Source organism: Microcaecilia unicolor, chromosome 1, assembly GCF_901765095.1.
Source record: "Microcaecilia unicolor chromosome 1, aMicUni1.1, whole genome shotgun sequence".
Taxonomy (NCBI): domain Eukaryota; kingdom Metazoa; phylum Chordata; class Amphibia; order Gymnophiona; family Siphonopidae; genus Microcaecilia; species Microcaecilia unicolor.
In genome coordinates, this window is record NC_044031.1 from 65,831,648 (window position 1) to 65,852,369 (window position 20,722).

The window sequence follows — 20,722 nt, forward strand, 5'->3', positions numbered from 1 at the left end:
TATTTATTTTTTGTCTATTTTATTGTCAGCTCTTTGAGCAGGGACTGTCTTTCTTCTATGTTTGTGCAGCGCTGCGTATGCCTTGTAGTGCTATAGAAATGCTAAATAGTAGTAGTAGTAGCTTTGTAGGTCATGGGTCATGCCTGTCAGTAGTCAGAAAAGTGCAAATCAATTCATTCCCCTCTTGATGATTGAGAAATCATCACCTGTACAGATAATAATCAGCCAGGTGTCCATTCGATGTCCGTCAATGGAAAGGGTACAACAGTTTGAAAAGGAAGGAACCCAAACTAAACCTATCTATGCATGGGGAGTTGAAATAAACTCTAGAAGGATAAACTCATGTAACCAATAAGCGACTAAACCAATAAAATGCTGACGATAAACTTAAACATTATATTCAGTAAAGACAAGATTCAATACAGGTCAAACATGTAGAAAGAAAAATCTGAATTAAGTGTGAAAGTTGTACCATGGATGACATAGGAGAGTACAGGAAAGAAAAAGCAAAAATAGCATATGTAGAAAATATAAAAAACCAAAATATGTATAGAAGAAGAATATATATAATATTTTAACTAATAGCAAAATAAGCAGAATAAATGTCTTCCTTAAGAAAGGAGATGTACTTGCATTACAGGCAATAAATGTTCTAACAATAATAAAATGAAAAAGTTAATAGCAGTAGGTTTACACAGCATTCATGAAGGAAGTATATTTTAGTAGCAAGAAGTTTGAAAACAAGCCTGCGAACACAGAGAATAATGCAATAGACAACTAAAGCAAAAACTAGAATGACAAGTAAAATAGAGGTAAAAATGCGAAAAGTTTTCCAGTTACCAAAGATTGTATCCCACCAGGATGTTCAGCTAGTATCAACACCTAAATTGGTAGCTAATTTGTTTGCTAAAGCAGAAAGGCCTTGCAATGCCTTTATAACAGAACCATCAGGGTCAGTATTATTAAAGTACAACAATGACCATGAAGTACAATACCAACACTACCATCTTTGTCAAGAATTTGGTCAAGAACAAATCTGTTTTCTCAAGCTACGCGATTAGTGGCACTAAGTTGGGCCGCTAAGTCTTGAATGGCATTTCTAGTAAAGTTTATGAATCTTTGTTGATTATAATAAATGTAATTAATCCAATCAACATTTTTATTAATAGTGACCCACCAAAACAAAGTAGATTCTAGACCTTCCCATACCTGATTTCTGGCTTTAAATTGATCAGGTACCCCTCTTGGAACTCCTATAGTGTCTATATAGACAGTATCATCAGGAGAGTTAAGAACGTGTCTTTTAACACGAGATACCTGATGAGGATAGGCAATAACAATGGGCATAACTAATTGAACAAGAGCACATATACCAGACTATTCGAATGGCAAAATGGGATATAGAATCTTGGTCCCACAATACCACCATACATCAGAACGTGGGATAGAGAGGCGAGAGAAATTAAACATTGGGAGGTCAGAAGGGTCAAAAGTATCAGAACAATGGGTAACATTCTCTAGAAAGCGAGAATATGCCTGGGTAGTTTAGCTTCGCAAGCATATAGAAAAAAGTTAGATTAAAACGCACACCAAAAGAAGGAGGAAACAAAGAATGAAAAGCCAAAGGAGGATATAAAGAGTGAATAGACTTGCATGAAGTGGAAAGTGGATGTTTGGAAGTAAAAGACAATAGCATTGTTTGAAATTAAAAGGAAAGGAAAATAACTGGGGTGCAGGACAAGGTCTTATACACATGTAGCAGTCAGAAATTTTAAGGGTAAGAAGCAGTGTAGTGTAGCCAGTTTAACCATGCATTAAAAAATTCATATCCAGTCTCTTGGAATATGATATCCTGCACAGAATTAGCACTATAACTTTGGAGATCATAGTGAAACAAGATTATTGCCAATTTGGTCATCAGGACAGATGTATATGTGCTCTGTGATATATTTGCATTCTTGAGTTAGGCTTGTGAATGTAAGGAAATCACAAAGATCGAATGAAAAGATGATAGGTGTAACAATCAGGAAAAATAGAAAGGGGGTAGGAGAGAATGATATGTCTAAGGGGAAACATAAAGCAACGGTATGGTATCATGATTAAAAGTGAGTCCATGAACATTAAAAACTATGGTGGCATATGTATTACACAAGGACACAAACCTGAAAACCAAGCACCAGTAGAAAAAAGATAATAGGAAGAGCATTAGCATATGGAATAGCAAAGTAAGAAATTTCAATAGGTCATATGAAAGCCACTTAGCATTAGTTGTGGCTTGCACGCTAGGAGTAAAGAAAGAAACTGCACCAAGTTCAGTGAAAGAAAATAAACAAAATTCAGCAGGAATAGAAAATCAAGCGTACAGGTTGGCAGGTCTCAAGAAGATATGAGTGTAAATATGTGGAACAATGCCAGAAAATATCCATAGAAGAAAAAACAGCACGAATAGAAACAAAAGTAATAGTGGTCACACAAGACAATACTTGACCTAAGTGTTGACCTGTACCAGAAAGGGAAATACATAGAAGAGCTGAAATAAGAGGATAAACTGCAAAGACATGAGAAAAAGATAAAGGACCATTAATATGACTAACAAATAATTCAGTACAGTTAACCACAATAGAAGAAGAGTTAACCAGTATAGTAGTAGATAGCATACTATACGAAGCATTAGAAAACTAGGCAACAGAATAGATATAGTATGAGTAGCATTAATGATAAGAAGAGAAACAAAAGGAATAGTTAAAAGGTATAGCAGCAGTAGAAACCATAGGATACCAAGCATCAGAAGACAACAGAACAGAGGCTGCAGACATATTAAGAGTGGCACTAATGGTAAGAAGGGCAACAAAGAGTGGAGAATGAGCAACAAGAATAGGAGAAAAACAAACAGTTGTAAGAATAAAGAACAAATTCATCGTTATGGCAAATACTTCATTATGGCTAAGTCCAAAATATAAAGTGCAAAATCCAAACAAAACAGTAGGTGATGGGCAAAGATCAGTTAGATGGTTACAGGAAGAATGTCCTTGAAGGAAAGATGATGTTGAGGTATGAGTCCAAATTCAAAAGTGTCCAGATTAGATAGGAGCAGGCCAAACTGGTGAGTTCACACTGTTGTTTCAGTCAATTGTCATGTGGGTCATCTGGATCAGATGTTAAAGCCTCCATTTCGACCCTAAATTCTTGCTTGGATTGTTGGTTTCTTCACCAGGTTTGAGACGAGGGTTCCTATTAGAGCACCTCCCCTTTGCAGCCGGGCTTACCCTTGCAAGAAGGTGGTCTACTCAGGTTGCCTTAGCCTTGATGACCTTGATTAGGACCTAGTCTCTTGCTTGAACCTTTCCGAGCTCAATAGGTTCAGATTCCATAGACACTACTGATTAATAACAGAAAATGAAAAACAGTCAAAATGGAAAATCTGAGGTAAGGACTCCAGGCAATATTATCAACTCAAAGCAAACAAGAGAGGGTAAAAGGCTATAGCAGTGTGTTCACAAGGGTGGGAGTAGTATAAAATATAAATCCTCTTTTTCCAACACAACTGTTGCTAGCAAGATAGTGAGAATAATGACAAAAATGAAAATAAATGAAAAATCTAGAATCAGTAGTAGTATGAAGTATAGCTGAGTCAAGTTTAGTTAAACGACATACAGTTGCAGCCAGGGTTGTACACGGGAAATGGTCTGCCGCTTCTGGGGAGCTGCAGGGGCCTGCCTGGGTGCACGCTGTTCACGTGAACGAGCACGATGGGGTTGAGCCTGAGAAGGCTGTCGGGAAGGTGGATTGTACCTACACTTATTATAAGCATAGGGAGAAGTCCTCCTTCCCCTGAAAAATCATCTACCTGTTGAGGTAGATGATGAAAGCGCACAGTGGCACAGTTTGTTGAGGGCAGTTTCCCGCTGGTGGAGCTGCTCTACCACCTGCTCAACCTTCTCACCAAAAATATTATCCCCCCGGCAAGGAACATCCGCAAGCAGCTGCTGGGTCCGATTGTCCAGGTCAGAGGCAAGCAGCCATGAGAGTCTGCGCATCACTATACCTTGAGCAGCGGATCTGGATGCAACATCAAAAGTGTCATAAGCACCTCTGGACAGGAATTTACGACACGTCTTCAGCTGCCTGACCACCTCCTGAAAAGGCCTGGCGTGCTCCGGAGGGAGCTTATCCACCAAGTCCGTCAGTTGATTAACATTGTTCCGCATATGAATGCTCGAGTAGAGCTGGTAGGACTGAATTTTGGACACGAGCATAGAGGACTGGTAGGCCTTCCTCCCAAAAGAGTCTAAAGTCTTAGCTTCTCGTCCCGGGGGTGCCGAGGCGAAACCTTAAGTACTTCAGGCTCTCTTGAGAGCGGAATACACAACCGCAGAGTCGTGAGGTAACTGCGACCTCATCAACTCAGGTTCTCCATGGATCCGATACTGGGACTCTGCTTTCTTGGGAACGGTGGGATTAGATAACGGTTTCATCCAATTCCTCAGCAATGTCTCCTTAAGGACATTATGCAGAGGGGCAGTGGATGACTCCTTAGGTGGCGAAGGATAGTCCAGGACCTCGAGCATCTTAGTCCTGGGCTCATCCTCAGTTACCACAGGGAAGGGAATGCCCACAGACATTTCCTGGACAAATGAGAAGGAAAGACTCTCCGGCGGAGAAAGCTTCCTCTCAGTTGAAGGAGTGGGATCAGAAGGAAGACCACAAGACTCCTCGGAAGAGAAATATCTGGGATCTTCCCCTTCATCCCAGGAGGCATCCTCCTCGGTATCGGACAAGAGTTCTCGAACTACAGTCCAAAACCGGGCCCGTCTCGACGCCAAGGAACCATGTCCCCTATGGCGATGACGAGAAGTCGACTCCCATGCCGGTGGCGATGAAGCTCCCTCCAACAACGTCAATGGGGAGTCGACCTGGGTGGCAGCCGAGGCCGATGCCGCAAGCGGTACCGGCATTGGGGACTTCACCACAGGCACAGAGCCAGCTGCTGCTTCCATCGACGGTACCGAGGGCGCAAGCACCCCCGGTACCGGAACAGACCGATTCAGCAGCCCTTCCAGAAGACCGGGAAGTATGACTCGAATGCTGTCCTCCAGAGTTGCTGTCGAGGAAGGCTGAGAGGCCAGTACTGGAGTCGAAGTCAGAATCTGCGAAGGCCTGGGGGGTAGTACCGGGCTGTCTGAAGATCGACGCACCGACACCTCTTGTATGGAGGGTGAGTGCTCCTCCCGGTGTCGACGCTTTCCGGGTGCCGAATCCCTCGACACCCCAGAGCTCTCAGTACCGTGCCTTGAGGGAGACCAGTGCCGATGCTTCTTCACCTTCGCTCAAAGCACGTCACCGGTACCCCTTTTGCCCATAGGTAAAAATATCTCTAGTCCCTATGAATATTAACCCAGATATTGATAGCTCCTGACTGGAAAGGCAGATGTGGTTCTTGAACTATCCATAAAAGATCCAATCTGTCTGAAGCCCTCCCATCCTTAATAACATATAATCAAAGCACTCTCCTTCACTTAAATATCCTTTTGCTGGCAATAACAGCTTAGATGTTGAAGGGAGGATAGTTTCTTCCTTTGGCTGCCTAGACAAAATTTCTCTGGTGTTCCTTGAATTGAGAAAAGAGTGAACCAATCTTTCAAGTGGAAAAGATTCTTTGTTCTCTGTTTTGTTTAAAGATAGAAATTTGTCTTCTTTATCTTATCCTGTATCCAAATTATTAGAACAATTTTTCCACCTATCTTGAGTATGGCTTGAAACTTGGCCCAGAGTTCATCCTATCACAGGAGGCAAAACATAGTTGTTCCCATTCTCTATTGCTTCACTTTATGAAAGACCTTCTTTAATTGAAGCTGCCTATAAAAGCATCTGCATTATCCTGAAATCTCAATGTTGCCTTCACTCATCTAATAAGACTTCCCTTTGAACTTATAGTACTTGCAATCTCAAGTATTGAACCTTAAAAGTAATATTCCTTATTACAGTCACTTCTGCAAGAACAGTAGACAAATTTCAAGCACTGGAGACATAGCCACTCTACTCAAACCATATCCAGACATCACAGGGCTGATATTCAGACCTTGGGAGTTAGCTGGGCTATCTCCTGCGGTTGGCGACAAACCCAGAAATTCAATTCTGGGCTGTACCTGGTGGCCAGCACTGAATTTCTGGGGGTGGGGGGGTTGGCCGCTAGGGACATTGCCAGTTAAGACAATATTCATCGACTGACCAGTTAAGTTATAGCGGCCAAAGCCAGTCAGCCAATGAATATTGGTGCTAACTGGCTATGTTGCACAACATAGCTGGTGACCAGGCTAGCTGCTAAGCGCTAATATTCAGCTGAGATAGCTGGCTATCTCGAACTGAATATTAGCACTTAGCTGGCTTAATGCTATTTAACCAGCCAGTTAAATTGTGCTGAATATCGGACGGCATGTTCATAATGTGGATACTTTTAACTGTAAAAGGGTATTTTCCTTATATATATATATATATATATATATATATATATATATATATATATATATATTATTTATTGTATTTGTACCCCACATTTTCCCACCTTTTTGCAGGCTCAATGTGGCTTACAGAGTATAGATATGATAACGTCGTTACATGATTTAAAAAACACACTCGATCATAAGCAAAGGTGAAAGAGGATTTAGATGGAAAGGTGTTAGATAAGATCGTGTGAGAGGTGTTTTTTGGTGTACTTGGGTGGTTTAAGGAATGATTCATTGAGGGTGACTTTTGTAGGCTTTGTTGAAGAGATGTGTTTTCAAAGCTTTACGAAAGTTGGTTAGATTGGTTATGGTTTTCAGGGCCATGGGTAGTGCGTTCCAAGATTGTGTGCTTTTGTACGCAAAGGTAGTAGCATAAGCTTGTTTGTATTTTATTCCTTTAAAGCTGGGGAAGTTCAGATTGAGGAATTTGCGGGCCGATCTTTTGGCGTTTCTGGGCGGTAAGTCCACTAGGTTTAACATATAGAGTGGGGCATCTGCGTGGATGATTTTGTGTACAGTCGTGCAGATTTTGAACTCAATTCGTTCCTTGAGCGGGAGCCAGTGCAGTTTCTCTCTTAGGGGTTTTGCACTTTCGAATTTAGGTGTACCAAAAATGAGTCTGGCTGCGGTGTTTTTGGCTGTTTCTATGATATAAATAAAATGCAGCATCACAAAACTAGATCTCAGAATGCATATTGATTTGTTGCACGTGTTTCCCAATTCTGTCCAAATAGAAATTATATGTGTGAAAGGAAAGTGTTTTCTTGTAGGGCTATACTACCATCCGCCGGGACAGAACGAACAATGAAGAAATGTTTACAGAAATTAGGAAAACTAGCAAATTGGGCAAAAGTATAATAATGAGTGATTTCAATTACCTCAATATTGACTGGATAAATGTTACATCAGGGAGCACCAGGGAGATAAAATTTCTAGATGTAATAAACAACTGCTTCTTGGAGCAACTGGTGCAGGACCCAAAGAGAGGGAGAGCCATTTTAGATCTAGTCCTTGGTGGCATGCAGGGCATAGTATAAGAAGTAACAGTGTTGGGACAGTGATCAAGTTTGAGCTATTATCTGGAATGAAGCCACAAAGAAAATCTACTGTAGCTGCATTTAATTTTCGAAAGGGCGACTATAGTAAAATGAGGAAAATGGTTAAAAAGAAGCTAAAAGGATTGACTGCAAAGGTTAGGACACTAACGGACTCATTTTCGAAAGAGAAGGACGTCCATCTTTTGACATAAATCGGAAGATGGACGTCCATCTCCCAGAGACGTCCAAATCAGTATAATCCCGATTTTGGACATCTCTAACTGCAGTCCGTTTCAAGGATGTCCAAATTTCAAGGGGGCATGTCAGAGGCGTAGCGAAGGCAGGACTTGGGCGTGCCTAACACTCTGACATCTTGACCCATAATAGAAAAAAGCAAGGACGTCCATGACGAACACTTGGACATTTTCACCCGGACATGTATTTTTTATGAATAAGGCACAAAAAGGTGCCCAAAATGACCAGATGACCACCGGATGGAATCGGGGATGACTTCCCATTACTCCCCCAGTGGTCACTAACCCCCTCCCACCCTCAAAAAACATCTTTAAAAATATTTTGTACCAGCTTCTATGCCAGCCTCATATGTCATACTCAGGTCCATGACAAGGCATGAAGGTCCCAGCAGCAGTTTTAGTAGGTACTGCAGTGCACTTCAGACAGGTGGACCCAGGCCCATACCCCCCTACCTGTTACATTTGTGGAGGAAACAGCTAGCTCTCCAAAACCCACCACAAACCCACTGTACCCACATCTAGGTGCCCCCTTCACCCATAAGGGCTATGGTAGTGGTGTACAGCAGGGCCGCCGAAAGGGGGGGATAGGGGGGACAAAAGTCCCCGGGCCCGGGCCTCCAGAGGGGGCCCGGCACCACCGCAGTCAGGCCCACCCGCCGTCGCTCCCGAACTAACTAACCTTAAACACCTCCTTCCTTTCCTTTCACCGCCTTCGCGGCAAGCAGCAGCAGGGCAGGCCACTCCTTCCTTCCGTGTCCCGCCCTCGCCTGACGTAACGTCCGCGATGACGGAGCACGGAAGGAAGGAGAGGTCTGCCCTGCTGCTGCTTGCCACAAAGGTGGTGAAAGGAAAGGACGGAGGCGTTTAAGGTTAGTTCAGGGCCCGGGGGCGGCCTTGTCCCGGGCCCGGCTCTGGCTCTCGGCGGCCCTGGTGTACAGTTGTGGGTAGTAGGTTTTCGGGGGGTTTTGGGGGGCTAAGCACACAAGGTAAAGGAGCTATATTCCTGGGAGCATTTTATCAAGTCCACTGCAGTTCCCCCTAGGGTGCCCGGTTGGTGTCCTGGCATGTCAGGGGAACCAGTGCACTACAAATGCTGGCTCCTCCCACGCCCAAATGGCTTGCATTTGGACGTTTTTGACTTGGACGTCTTTGGTTTCGAAAATCGCCGAAAATCAAAGACATCCAAATCCAAGGACGTCCAAATCTAGGGACGTCCAAATTTAAGGACGTCCTTAGATTTGGACGTCTCTGTCGGTATTTTCGAAATGAAAGATGGATGTCCATCTTTTTTTCAAAAATACAGTTTTTCCCACCCCTGGATTTCGACATTTTACAAAGACGTCCAAATCGCAACTTGGACCTTTCATTTGAAAATGCTCCTCCAAATCACGCATGGATATTGTTCAAAAATACCTCCTTTGACGCACACACCAGATCCATTCCAAGTATTTACAAAAGGTAGAAAGAAGAGAAAACAGCCAGCATAGTTAAAAGGTGAAGTGAAAGAGGCTATTTCAGCCAAAAGAATGTCCTTCAAAGAATGGAGAAAGGATCCAAATGAAGAAAATAAAAAGCAACATAAGCACTGTCAAGTCAGATGCAAAGCATTGATAAAGAAGGCTAAAAGAGAATATGAAGAGAAACTGGCCACAGAGGCTAAAACTCAGAGTAACAACTTTTTCACGTACAACAGAAGCAGAAAGCCTGTGAGGGAATCCATGGGACCATTAGATTACAACGGAGCAAAAGGGGCACTTAGGATACGCCTGGTTTAAAAAGACAGAGTCAGCATGGGTTCAGCCAAGGGAAGTGTTGTCTCACCAATTTGCTTCATTTCTTTGAAGGTGTGAATAAACATGTGGATAAAGGTGAGCCAGTTTATGTAGTGTATCTAGATTTTCAAAAAGCTTTTGCAAAGTTCTTAATGAGAGAATCCTGAGAAAATTAAAGAGACATGGGATAGGAGGCAATGTTCTGGTTTGGATTAGGAATTGGTTATTAGACAGAAAACAGGGGTAGGGTTAAATGGTAATTTCTCTCAATAGAGGAGGGTGAATAGTGGAGTGCCGCAGGAATCTGTACTGGGACTGGTGCAATTTAACATATTTATAAATGATCCGGAAATCGGAATGAGTGAGGTGATTAAATTTGCAGATGACACAAAACTATTCAAGGTTGTTAAAACACATGCAGACTGTGAAAAATTGCAGGAAGACCTTAGGAAATAGACTGGGCATCCAAATGGCAGATGAAATTTAGGGCCCTGTTTACTAAGCTGCATATTAGGCGCGTTAACCATGTACGCAGGTTAACTATGTACATGCCTACAATATTCGTATAGGCGCCTATATGGTTAGCGCGATCACTAAGTGTAGGTGCTTTAAAAATTCTAACACGCCTTAGTAAACAGGGCCCTTAATGTGGAGAAATGCACAGTGATGCACACTGAAAAGAATAATCCAAATCATAGTTACCTGATGCTAGGGTCCACCTTGGGGGTCAGCACCCAAGAAAAAAGATCTAGGTGTCATTGCACTGAAATCTGCTCAGTGTGCATCGGTGGCCAAAAAAAAAAAAGCAAACAGGATGCTAGGAATTATTAGGAAAGTGATGGTATAAAAGACCAAAAATAATATAATGCCTCTCTCATTCAATGGTGGAACCTCACCTTGAGTATTGTGTTCAGTTCTGGTTACCGTATCTCAAAAAAGATATAGCGGAATTAAAAAAGGTTCAAAGAAGAGCAAACAAAATGATAAAGGGGATGGAACTTCTTCCATATGAGGAAATGCTATAGAAGTTAGGGCTCTTCAGCTTGGAAAAGAGACGGATGAGGGGAGATATGATTGAGGTCTACAAAATTCTGAGTGGAGTAGGACAAGTAGAAGTAAATCGATTTTTTACTCGTTCCAAAAGTACAAACACTAGGGGACACTCAAGGAAGTTACATGGAATTACTTTTAAAACAAATAGGAGGAAATATTTTTTCATTCAACAAATAGTTAAGTTCTAGAACACTGCTAGAGAATGTAGTAAAAACAGTTAGCATATCTGGATTTAAACAAGGTTTGGACAAGTTCCTACTCTGCTATTGAGACAGACATGGGGAAGCTACTGCTTGTCCTGGGATTTGTAGCATAGAATGTGCTACTATTTGGGTTTCTGTCACTTACTTGAGACTTGGCTTGGCTACTGTTGGAAACAGGACACTGGGCTAGATGGACCGTTGGTCTGTCCCAGTATGGCTATTCTTATGCTCTTACATAAAACTCACCTCAGGAATGCTTCTCTCAATCTCGCTACAAGCACTCATGATATGAAAGTCCAGATGTACTTTTAGCTAAATCAAGTATGGGCAATTTTCAGACTAGACCAATTGGTCCAGATACATGACTTTGAAAAGTACCCTCAAATCAATCAAGCCTTGTTCTTGGGTCACTTTTGTTTAGAATTTGCATTATCTGAATGTAAAAGAATATTTTCTTGCTGATGGATGCCTTATGATGTAGCTATACTTGTTGATTTACCTGCTTTCTTCATCCAGGCTTTCAAATACCTCGCCTCCTATTATATCGTTGTCAGGATTGAGGCAGATTTGAATCATATTGCTGATGGCACTCTGACCCCAGTCATTGTCCTTTCGAGCTTTATTAAAATATTTCAGAGCCTCATTTGGTTGACCCACATGCCTGTGTGTGAAGTAAAAGTTGAAAATGAGGTGAGGAAAAAAAAGAGAGAAAGAGGGAAAAGAAATAAGCTAAATATTTTGTTATTGCTCAATTTGTGCCACAGATTTTACTGGCTATTTTGACAGGAATCCAATACAGGAACTAAACTAAGGGGCCCTTTTACTACGCTGTGGTAAAATTCAAATTTACCATGGCTTAATGCAGTATTTTACTGTGGGATAATGAAAATGTTTAAAGTGGCAACCACTAGGGGCATCCCCAGCATTTCTCTAGGTAAGTCCCGCTTTAAGGGGTCCTTTTACTAAGGTGTGCTGAAAAATGGCTTGTGGTAGTGTAGGCATGGGTTTTGGGCACACTCCAATCCATTTTTTAGTGACTCTGTACAAAAGCTCTTTTAAAAATTTTTGCTGAAAGTAGACGTGCAGCAAAATCAAAATTGCTGCGTGTCCATTTTGGGTCTGAGACCTTACCGCCAGCCATTGACCTAGTGGTAAAGTCTCATGCAGTAATGACTTACGTGTGCCAAATGCCACTTGGCACGCGTAGCTGACGCGCACCAGAAAATAAAAAATATTTTTGGGGTGCGCGTAGCGGATGTGCGCCAAAAATGAAATTACCAAAAGGGTCACACGGTAGTCGTGCAGTAACTCCATTTTGGAACATGTTGGGCACGTTTAGACATTTATTTATTTATTACATTTGTATCCCGCACAATTCCCACTCATTGCAAGCTCATTGCAAGTAACAAATCACAAAATCATGAAGATAACAAAATCACAAAATTATGAAGTTAATAAAATCATGAAGTTAACAATGATTTAAAGTATTATACAAAAATAAAACATAATTAGACTAAGGTTGGTAATAAGGAGTGGAGAGATAGTGAGGCAGGGAAGAAGAGGGGAGAGAACCAGGGAAAAGGGAAGGAGGGAGGGGAGTAGGAAAGGGTACAGGGAAGAAGAAAGGGAAAAGAAAAGTAGGGAAATGGTATGGAAGAAATCAGATGGTAAAGGATAAAGGGGACGTCAAAGGTAATTGACTATTAAGTGAGTGAATGTTTAAAGTAGAGAACTATTGAGTTGAATAAACTTGTTTAAATAAGTGGGTTTTCAATAATTTCCTGAAAGGAAGGTATTCACTTGTTGATCGGATGTGTTTGGGTAGAGCATTCCAGAGACGATTTCCAAGATAGCAAAAGTTAGATGAATAGTAAGTTTTATACTTGATACCTCTGTATTTGGGAAGATGTAGATTAAGGTAGGTCCGTGAAGATGTAGACATATTTCTAATTGGAAGATTAAACAGATTGACCATATATGTTGGTGACTCTCCATGGATGATTTTATGGATCAAGGTAATAGCCTTAAAACTAATTTGTTCATTAATAGGGAGCCAGTGAAGATTCATGCGGAGGGGTGTTGCACTCTCAAATCTAGACTTTCCAAATATAAGTCTAGCCGCAGTGTTCTGGCCAGTCTGAAGTTTCTTCATAATTTGAACTTTACATCCAATGAAGATGCTGTTACAGTAATCAACATGGGCTAGAACCATTGATTGTACCAAATTACGAAAGGTGATCAAGGGAAGAAAAGGTTTGATACGTTTCAACAACTACATCATATTAAACATTTTCTTCGTTATGGATCTTGCATGGTCTTCAAGGGATAAGTGTTTGTCTAATATTACACCAAGGATTTTCAAATTGTTGGATAATGGAATTGAAACATCAGGTGTGGTGAGAATAGTTGGATGGTAAGTGGAGTATTGGGAAGACAAAATTAGTAAGTAATGCCACACTGGGAAAAGACCAAGGGTCCATCGAGCCCAGCATCCTGTCCACAACAGCAGCCAACCCAGGCCAAGGGCACCTGGCGAGCTTCCCAAACGTACAAACATTCTATACTTGTTATTCCGCTTATGCGGCTTAGTAAAAGAGCCCCTAAAAGTACCATTATGCTGTTTGGAGGTGCCTCCCATTTAGAAGGTGGTATGTGCTCCCACATTAACTGGATGTTAGTAAGTTAGCACGTAGTATTTACAGCACATTAAACCCAAAACTGTGAGCCCTCCAAAGGTCACCAGAAACCCACTGTACCCACACATAGTACCCCCAAGATCTCAAACAGTCATGCACAAACAAAAACCAAGTCATGTACTAACCTCATGCACACACACATACATACAGTGGTGGAAATAAGTATTTGATCCCTTGCTGATTTTGTAAGTTTGCCCACTGACAAAGACATGAGCAGCCCATAATTGAAGGGTAGGTTATTGGTAACAGTGAGAGATAGCACATCACAAATTAAATCCGGAAAATCACATTGTGGAAAGTATATGAATTTATTTGCATTCTGCAGAGGGAAATAAGTATTTGATCCCCCACCAACCAGTAAGAGATCTGGCCCCTACAGACCAGGTAGATGCTCCAAATCAACTCGTTACCTGCATGACAGACAGCTGTCGGCAATGGTCACCTGTATGAAAGACACCTGTCCACAGACTCAGTGAATCAGTCAGACTCTAACCTCTACAAAATGGCCAAGAGCAAGGAGCTGTCTAAGGATGTCAGGGACAAGATCATACACCTGCACAAGGCTGGAATGGGCTACAAAACCATCAGTAAGACGCTGGGTGAGAAGGAGACAACTGTTGGTGCCATAGTAAGAAAATGGAAGAAGTACAAAATGACTGTCAATCGACAAAGATCTGGGGCTCCACGCAAAATCTCACCTCGTGGGGTATCCTTGATCATGAGGAAGGTTAGAAATCAGCCTACAACTACAAGGGGGGAACTTGTCAATGATCTCAAGGCAGCTGGGACCACTGTCACCATGAAAACCATTGGTAACACATTACGACATAACGGATTGCAATCCTGCAGTGCCCGCAAGGTCCCCCTGCTCCGGAAGGCACATGTGACGGCCCGTCTGAAGTTTGCCAGTGAACACCTGGATGATGCCGAGAGTGATTGGGAGAAGGTGCTGTGGTCAGATGAGACAAAAATTGAGCTCTTTGGCATGAACTCAACTCGCCGTGTTTGGAGGAAGAGAAATGCTGCCTATGACCCAAAGAACACCGTCCCCACTGTCAAGCATGGAGGTGGAAATGTTATGTTTTGGGGGTGTTTCTCTGCTAAGGGCACAGGACTACTTCACCGCATCAATGGGAGAATGGATGGGGCCATGTACCGTACAATTCTGAGTGACAACCTCCTTCCCTCCGCCAGGGCCTTAAAAATGGGTCGTGGCTGGGTCTTCCAGCACGACAATGACCCAAAACATACAGCCAAGGCAACAAAGGAGTGGCTCAGGAAGAAGCACATTAGGGTCATGGAGTGGCCTAGCCAGTCACCAGACCTTAATCCCATTGAAAACTTATGGAGGGAGCTGAAGCTGCGAGTTGCCAAGCGACAGCCCAGAACTCTTAATGATTTAGAGATGATCTGCAAAGAGGAGTGGACCAAAATTCCTCCTGACATGTGTGCAAACCTCATCATCAACTACAGAAGACGTCTGACCGCTGTGCTTGCCAACAAGGGTTTTGCCACCAAGTATTAGGTCTTGTTTGCCAGAGGGATTAAATACTTATTTCCCTCTGCAGAATGCAAATAAATTCATATACTTTCCACAATGTGATTTTCCGGATTTAATTTGTGATGTGCTATCTCTCACTGTTACCAATAACCTACCCTTCAATTATGGGCTGCTCATGTCTTTGTCAGTGGGCAAACTTACAAAATCAGCAAGGGATCAAATACTTATTTCCACCACTGTATATAACCCCACGATATTAACCAAAGACTAAGCCTGAAATAACACACAAGACCAGAACACCAGACCCCACACCAAAGAAAAAAAGTCTTATCACACATCCAGTCATCAGAACACGGTCTTATTAGTAGCCCCACAGCGAAAAGAAACCAAAATGAATACCTTCAAACTACTTCTAATAATCTACTCCTTAACACTGATGCACTTAACACTAACCACCCCTCCTGCAGAAAGTAACATTATACGTATACTATACAATCATCAAAGATTGTTCAGATACACCACACCTCATCAAACTGACAAAAACTTAAACAAAGGAAGAACACCAACATGCGGACAACCACTACAAAATGCAAAGAAGGGTCCAAACAAACTCACCTCAACAAAGAAACGACAACTAATAAAAGTCCACACAACACCAGATGCAGAAGACCCATTCAAAACAATCCAAGTGGGCTACATCAACGCCAGATCTGTAGTAAATAAAACAGCAATACTAACAGACTGGATCAAGGCAGAAGACCTTGACCTATTATTCTTCATCAATGAAACCTGGATCCACGACCAAAAGGACCCCATAATCCTAGACCTGTGCCCTCCAGGATACAAAATCACACACTGGACCAGAAAGGAAAAGAGAGGCGGAGGCATAGCACTAATCTATCAATCCCACTTTACCACTGAAACCACTGCCGAGTCCATGACACCTCAACTTGAAATTGCCTCAATCAGAATCCACAACAAAACCCTACACAACCATTTGAATTGTGTCTTGTTTTACAGACCTTCAGGTAATTGGAACGAAGGCCGGACTAACTTCATGGACTTCATTTCAAACACATGTGTAACCAACTCCAATGTATTAGTATTAGGAGACATCAACCTTCACTTAAAAGACCCAAACTCAATTAACGCACGAGAATGTAAAGAATTCCTCCACCTATGGGATCTGAAATGGCCACAAATGCAAGCAACCTACGTCAAAGGGCACACACTTGATCTTATCTCACACAAACTTTCAACAGACCAGAACCTAATAATAACAGATATTAAATGGACAGAAACATCCTGGACTGATCACTACAAATTAAATTTATCCCTACAATGACAGAAGAAGGGATTACACCAAATACAAGAACACACATCTTACAGCACAAGAGGTCAAGAAGACACGAAAACATTCTGGCAACAGATATACAAGGCATGGCATCTGTAGGAAAAGGACTATTCAGCTGGCAGGACTGAGTTCTGATCCTTTGTGTATGATGTAATGTATTAGTACTGCAAAATATATGTAAATTAAGAAACAGCATTAGTATGCAGTTTAAAATCTAAAAACAGTTGGTTTGTTTTCAAATACAGGTGGTGCAAGGTGAGTGGAGGAATGAATGTGTGAGGTTTTAACATTAGGTAGCAATGCTAGAGTGGTTAGTGAGCATTGCAATACAATAAAATGTTTTTGTGATATGAAAACTACTGGAGTCTTTGTGTAACAGATATCAAAAGTGTCTCTGGAATTAAAAGAGTTATCCTCTAATTAGTAGTTTTGTTAACAGATATACAACGCCAGATCTGTATATCTGCACAAACAGACTCCATATATTACCTCGTGGAATGGGATAAAAGATTTTTTATTTTTGTTACATTTGTACCCCGCGCTTTCCCACTCATGAAAGGCTTAATGCGGCTTACATGGGGCAATGGAGGGTTAAGTGACTTGCCCAGAGTCACAAGGAGCTGCCTGTGCAAATGCATACTAGATGAAATAGCACCCTTATGAACAAGAACTTCACATAAGCATAACTCGATACCATGGTTCAATGATGAACTGAAAAAGCTAAAAACATAATCCAGGAAACTCGAACGCGCATGGAGAAAAACAAAAGACAAATACACTCTCAACACATGGAAACAATCACAAAGAAAATACAAATAAGCAATAAGACAGACCAAAAGATCATACTATAAAACTAAAATAGGGACAGATTACAAAGACACAAAGAAATTATACCAACTCGTGAACAAACTCCTAGACACCAACTTGGTCACTACATCGAATACAGACATCCCATCTGCAGACAAACTTGCTAAATATTTCCGCATATGCTGATGATATCTCACTAATCCATTGGCATCATTGAATGCCCTTATTCAGCTAATTTCTCAATTCTCAAGCTTCTCTGGTTACAAAATTAATTGGGACAAGACTGAATTGATACCCCTTAATGATGTTTGTACCCCTTTCACCCTCCCTGGTTACCCCCTTAAGTGGGTGCCCCCTTAAGTGGGTGGTCTCCTCCATCAAGAATTTGGGTGTCCATTTTGATAGAGACCTTCATATTACTGTGCAACTTAACTCAGATAAAATTGTCACCATGGTTGCGAATACCCTTTCGTCTTGGTCTCCACTTCATCTCACCTGGTGGGGTAGACTTGACTCCATCAAGATGATGGTGGTCCCCAAAATCACGTATGCCCTTAGTATGATTCCTATTCTGTTCCCTGCTGCTTTTTATAGACGGGTGGAAAGGTTGCTTTCCAATTTGTTGTGGAACTCAAAGGCACCGCGCATTTCCCTGAGAAAGCTTATATTGTCAAAACTACAGTGGGGGGGGGGGGGGGGGTAAAATTTCCTGATCTTTTGTCCTATCATAAAGCGTTCATTATTCGCCAGGGTCTAGAATGGGTAGCCCCCTTTTATGTAAATCTTCCGCCCAGCTGGTTGCTGCTGGAGCAGTCTGTCATCGCCCCTCTCACCCACACTTCTTTGGTAGGTGCGAGCCTCCTTAAGCGTATTGCTTTCAACCCTATTATCAACATCACTCATAAATTATTGTGTTCCTTTGATAAAATGTTAAGCATTCCCTGGTCTTCTACCTTATGCATGCCTATTTGGCATAACCCTAAATTTACAATTGGTAAGAGGCAGGTTTCCTGGTCTTACTGGCAGCGGATAGGTATATGGAATCTTGGCCATTTTGTTGACTTTAATACACTATGCAGGCTGATTTCCCCTTGTTAGACTCTCAATTTTATCAGTGGTTGCAACTCAGCTCTATGCTGAAAAAAAGCCACTTGCACCTCGCCACGATGCCTCTTTCTCCAGAGCTTCTTGAAGTAGCCAAAAAACTCCAATCTGCAAAACATGTTGCCTCGCATGTCTATACTTTCTTTTTAAGTAAATCACCCACTATGTCAAGTGTTCAGCGCTGCGTGCGTCTGGTAGCGCTATATAAATGCTATTAGTAGTAGTAGTAGTACTTCTTTGGGTCTGCGTAGGAGTTGGGAACAGGATATTCAGTAGCCCATTTCTGATCGCAGTTGGCAGCAGCTTTGGAGTCTGCTGTTTAAGTGTTCCAGGTCTGCTGCCCTCACCCACTCTTTATTTTTTTATGCACAGGGCATTATGGACGCCCCTCCGGTCACATACCATTACCCCTTCCATTCCCAATCTCTGCTGGTCTTGCCATGCTCAGCGGGGCACTCTCAAAACACCTTATTTTTGACTGTGTGTGTCTTGCACCATTTTGAACTGATGTGTGGCTTACTTTAACAGATGTCTTCCACTTCACTGGTCCTATGTTGTACAAGTATGTGTTGCTCAGAGACCAGTGTTTTCATTCTCTGTTAAGCTACAATGACTGCTACAATGACAGTGAATACTTTGCTTGGTTTAGCTTTGAAAGTTGTCTTTGGGCACTGGAAGTCTCTGAATCAAGCCACACATCAGGACTGGTGGAACTGAGTATTTCAGACTTATAAATATGAAACGTTCCTAGCTAAAAAGTCATGTTGATATATCCATTATAAGGAGAAGTGGTCTTTGTTACTGACCTACTTTAGAGATGCGTGTTGAGAAGGTTTTCATTCTGTCTCCCCCTTTTTTTTTACCCTTCCCCTCCTTCACACTTTTTGAAATTTGTTTACTGTTGTATTGACTTGTTCACTGTAATACTGTTTTAAAACAATAAAAATACTAAGAATAAGAAAAAAAAACTTGCTAAGCATTTCAATGAAAAAATTGCAAACCTATGCAACACGCTACCTCAGGACAACACTGACATCAAAATCTTCCTTAATGAGTTGGACCCAACCACTGGAGAATACCCGGCTGACTGAACCTGATTAAAATTCACCCTCCTTACCATTGATGCAGTTGCACAGGCGATCAGCAGGTTCTCCAACACTCACTGTAAACTAGATACCTGTCCCAACTACCTAATGAAATCTGCCCCTGACCGCTTCATAGCAGACCTCACATCCCACCTAAACTACATGCTTCAGCAAGGTCTCTTCCCTATGGAAAATGGCAATATCCTACTCACTCTGATACCAAAAGATACCAAGAAAAAAAACAAATGAAATCACTAATTACCATCCAGTAGCATCCATTCCGTTGTCAGTCAAACTGATGGAAAGCATGGTAGCCAAACAACTTACAGATTATATAAACAAATTCTCAATATTACACGAATCACAGTCAGGTTTTTGCCCCCCTCCACAGCACAGAAACAGTACTACTCACTCTCCTAGCCAAATTCAAGCAGGAAATAGCAATAGGCAAAAACATCCTCCTCCTCCAATTCGACATGTCTAATGCATTCGACATGGTAAACCATAATATATTAATAAGACTACTAGATAAGTTCAGGATTGGTGGAAACATACTTAGCTGGATCAAGGGTTTCCTAACCAGAAGAACATATCAAGTAAAATCAAACTCAAACATATCATCACCGTGGAAAGCAGACTGCGGAGTACCACAAGGATCACTGCTATCACCGATCCTTTTCAACCTAACGATGACCCCACTAGCCAAGTCCTTATCCAACCAAGGCCTTAACCCTTTCATCTATGCAGACAATATCACAATATTCATTCCTTACAAATCTAAACTGACAGAAATCACCAACGAAATCAAGATCAGTTTGAACATCATGGACTCTTGGGCAAATGCATTTCAACTAAAACTAAACAAAGAAAAAAACACACTGTCTCATCCTCTCATCCCTAAACAGCGCGGATAACCCCACAATTATCAACATCCCAGATTACACCCTCCCTATCTCAGACAGCCTGAAAATCCTCGGCGTTACAATGGACCGCAACTTAACACTAGAGAGCCTTTTAGCCCACTGCTCACTCTGTGATACCCAATCACCCACCCTCTCTTCCATTCCCTCATCAGACTTCTCTTTCCCCCTCCTGTGACCCTGTCCACTGAACTTTGTGCTATTGTGTTATGGTTTGTTTATTAACTATTGTACGCCACATTGAGCCTGCCCATGGGCGGGAATATTGTGGGATATAAATGTTGTAAATAAATAAAATAAATAAACTGACATCCACAACAAAGAAAATGTTCCACTCAATGTGGAAACTCAAACGCGTGAAACAATTCTTCCCGAGGGGAACATTTCACAACCTAATACAATCAATGGTACTAAGACATGTAGACTACTGCAA

At 41.8% G+C, this 20,722-nt stretch overlaps 1 protein-coding gene across 1 annotated transcript in view; it reads right to left on the reverse strand.

The window, feature by feature from the left end:
- The window catches only part of TTC21A (tetratricopeptide repeat domain 21A), a 294,579-nt gene that overhangs the window by 34,067 nt on the left and 239,790 nt on the right, over positions 1–20,722 (reverse strand). Inside the window, 1 exon segment of the mRNA XM_030198073.1 lies at positions 11,322–11,483. Coding sequence (XP_030053933.1) covers positions 11,322–11,483 — 162 coding nt within the window.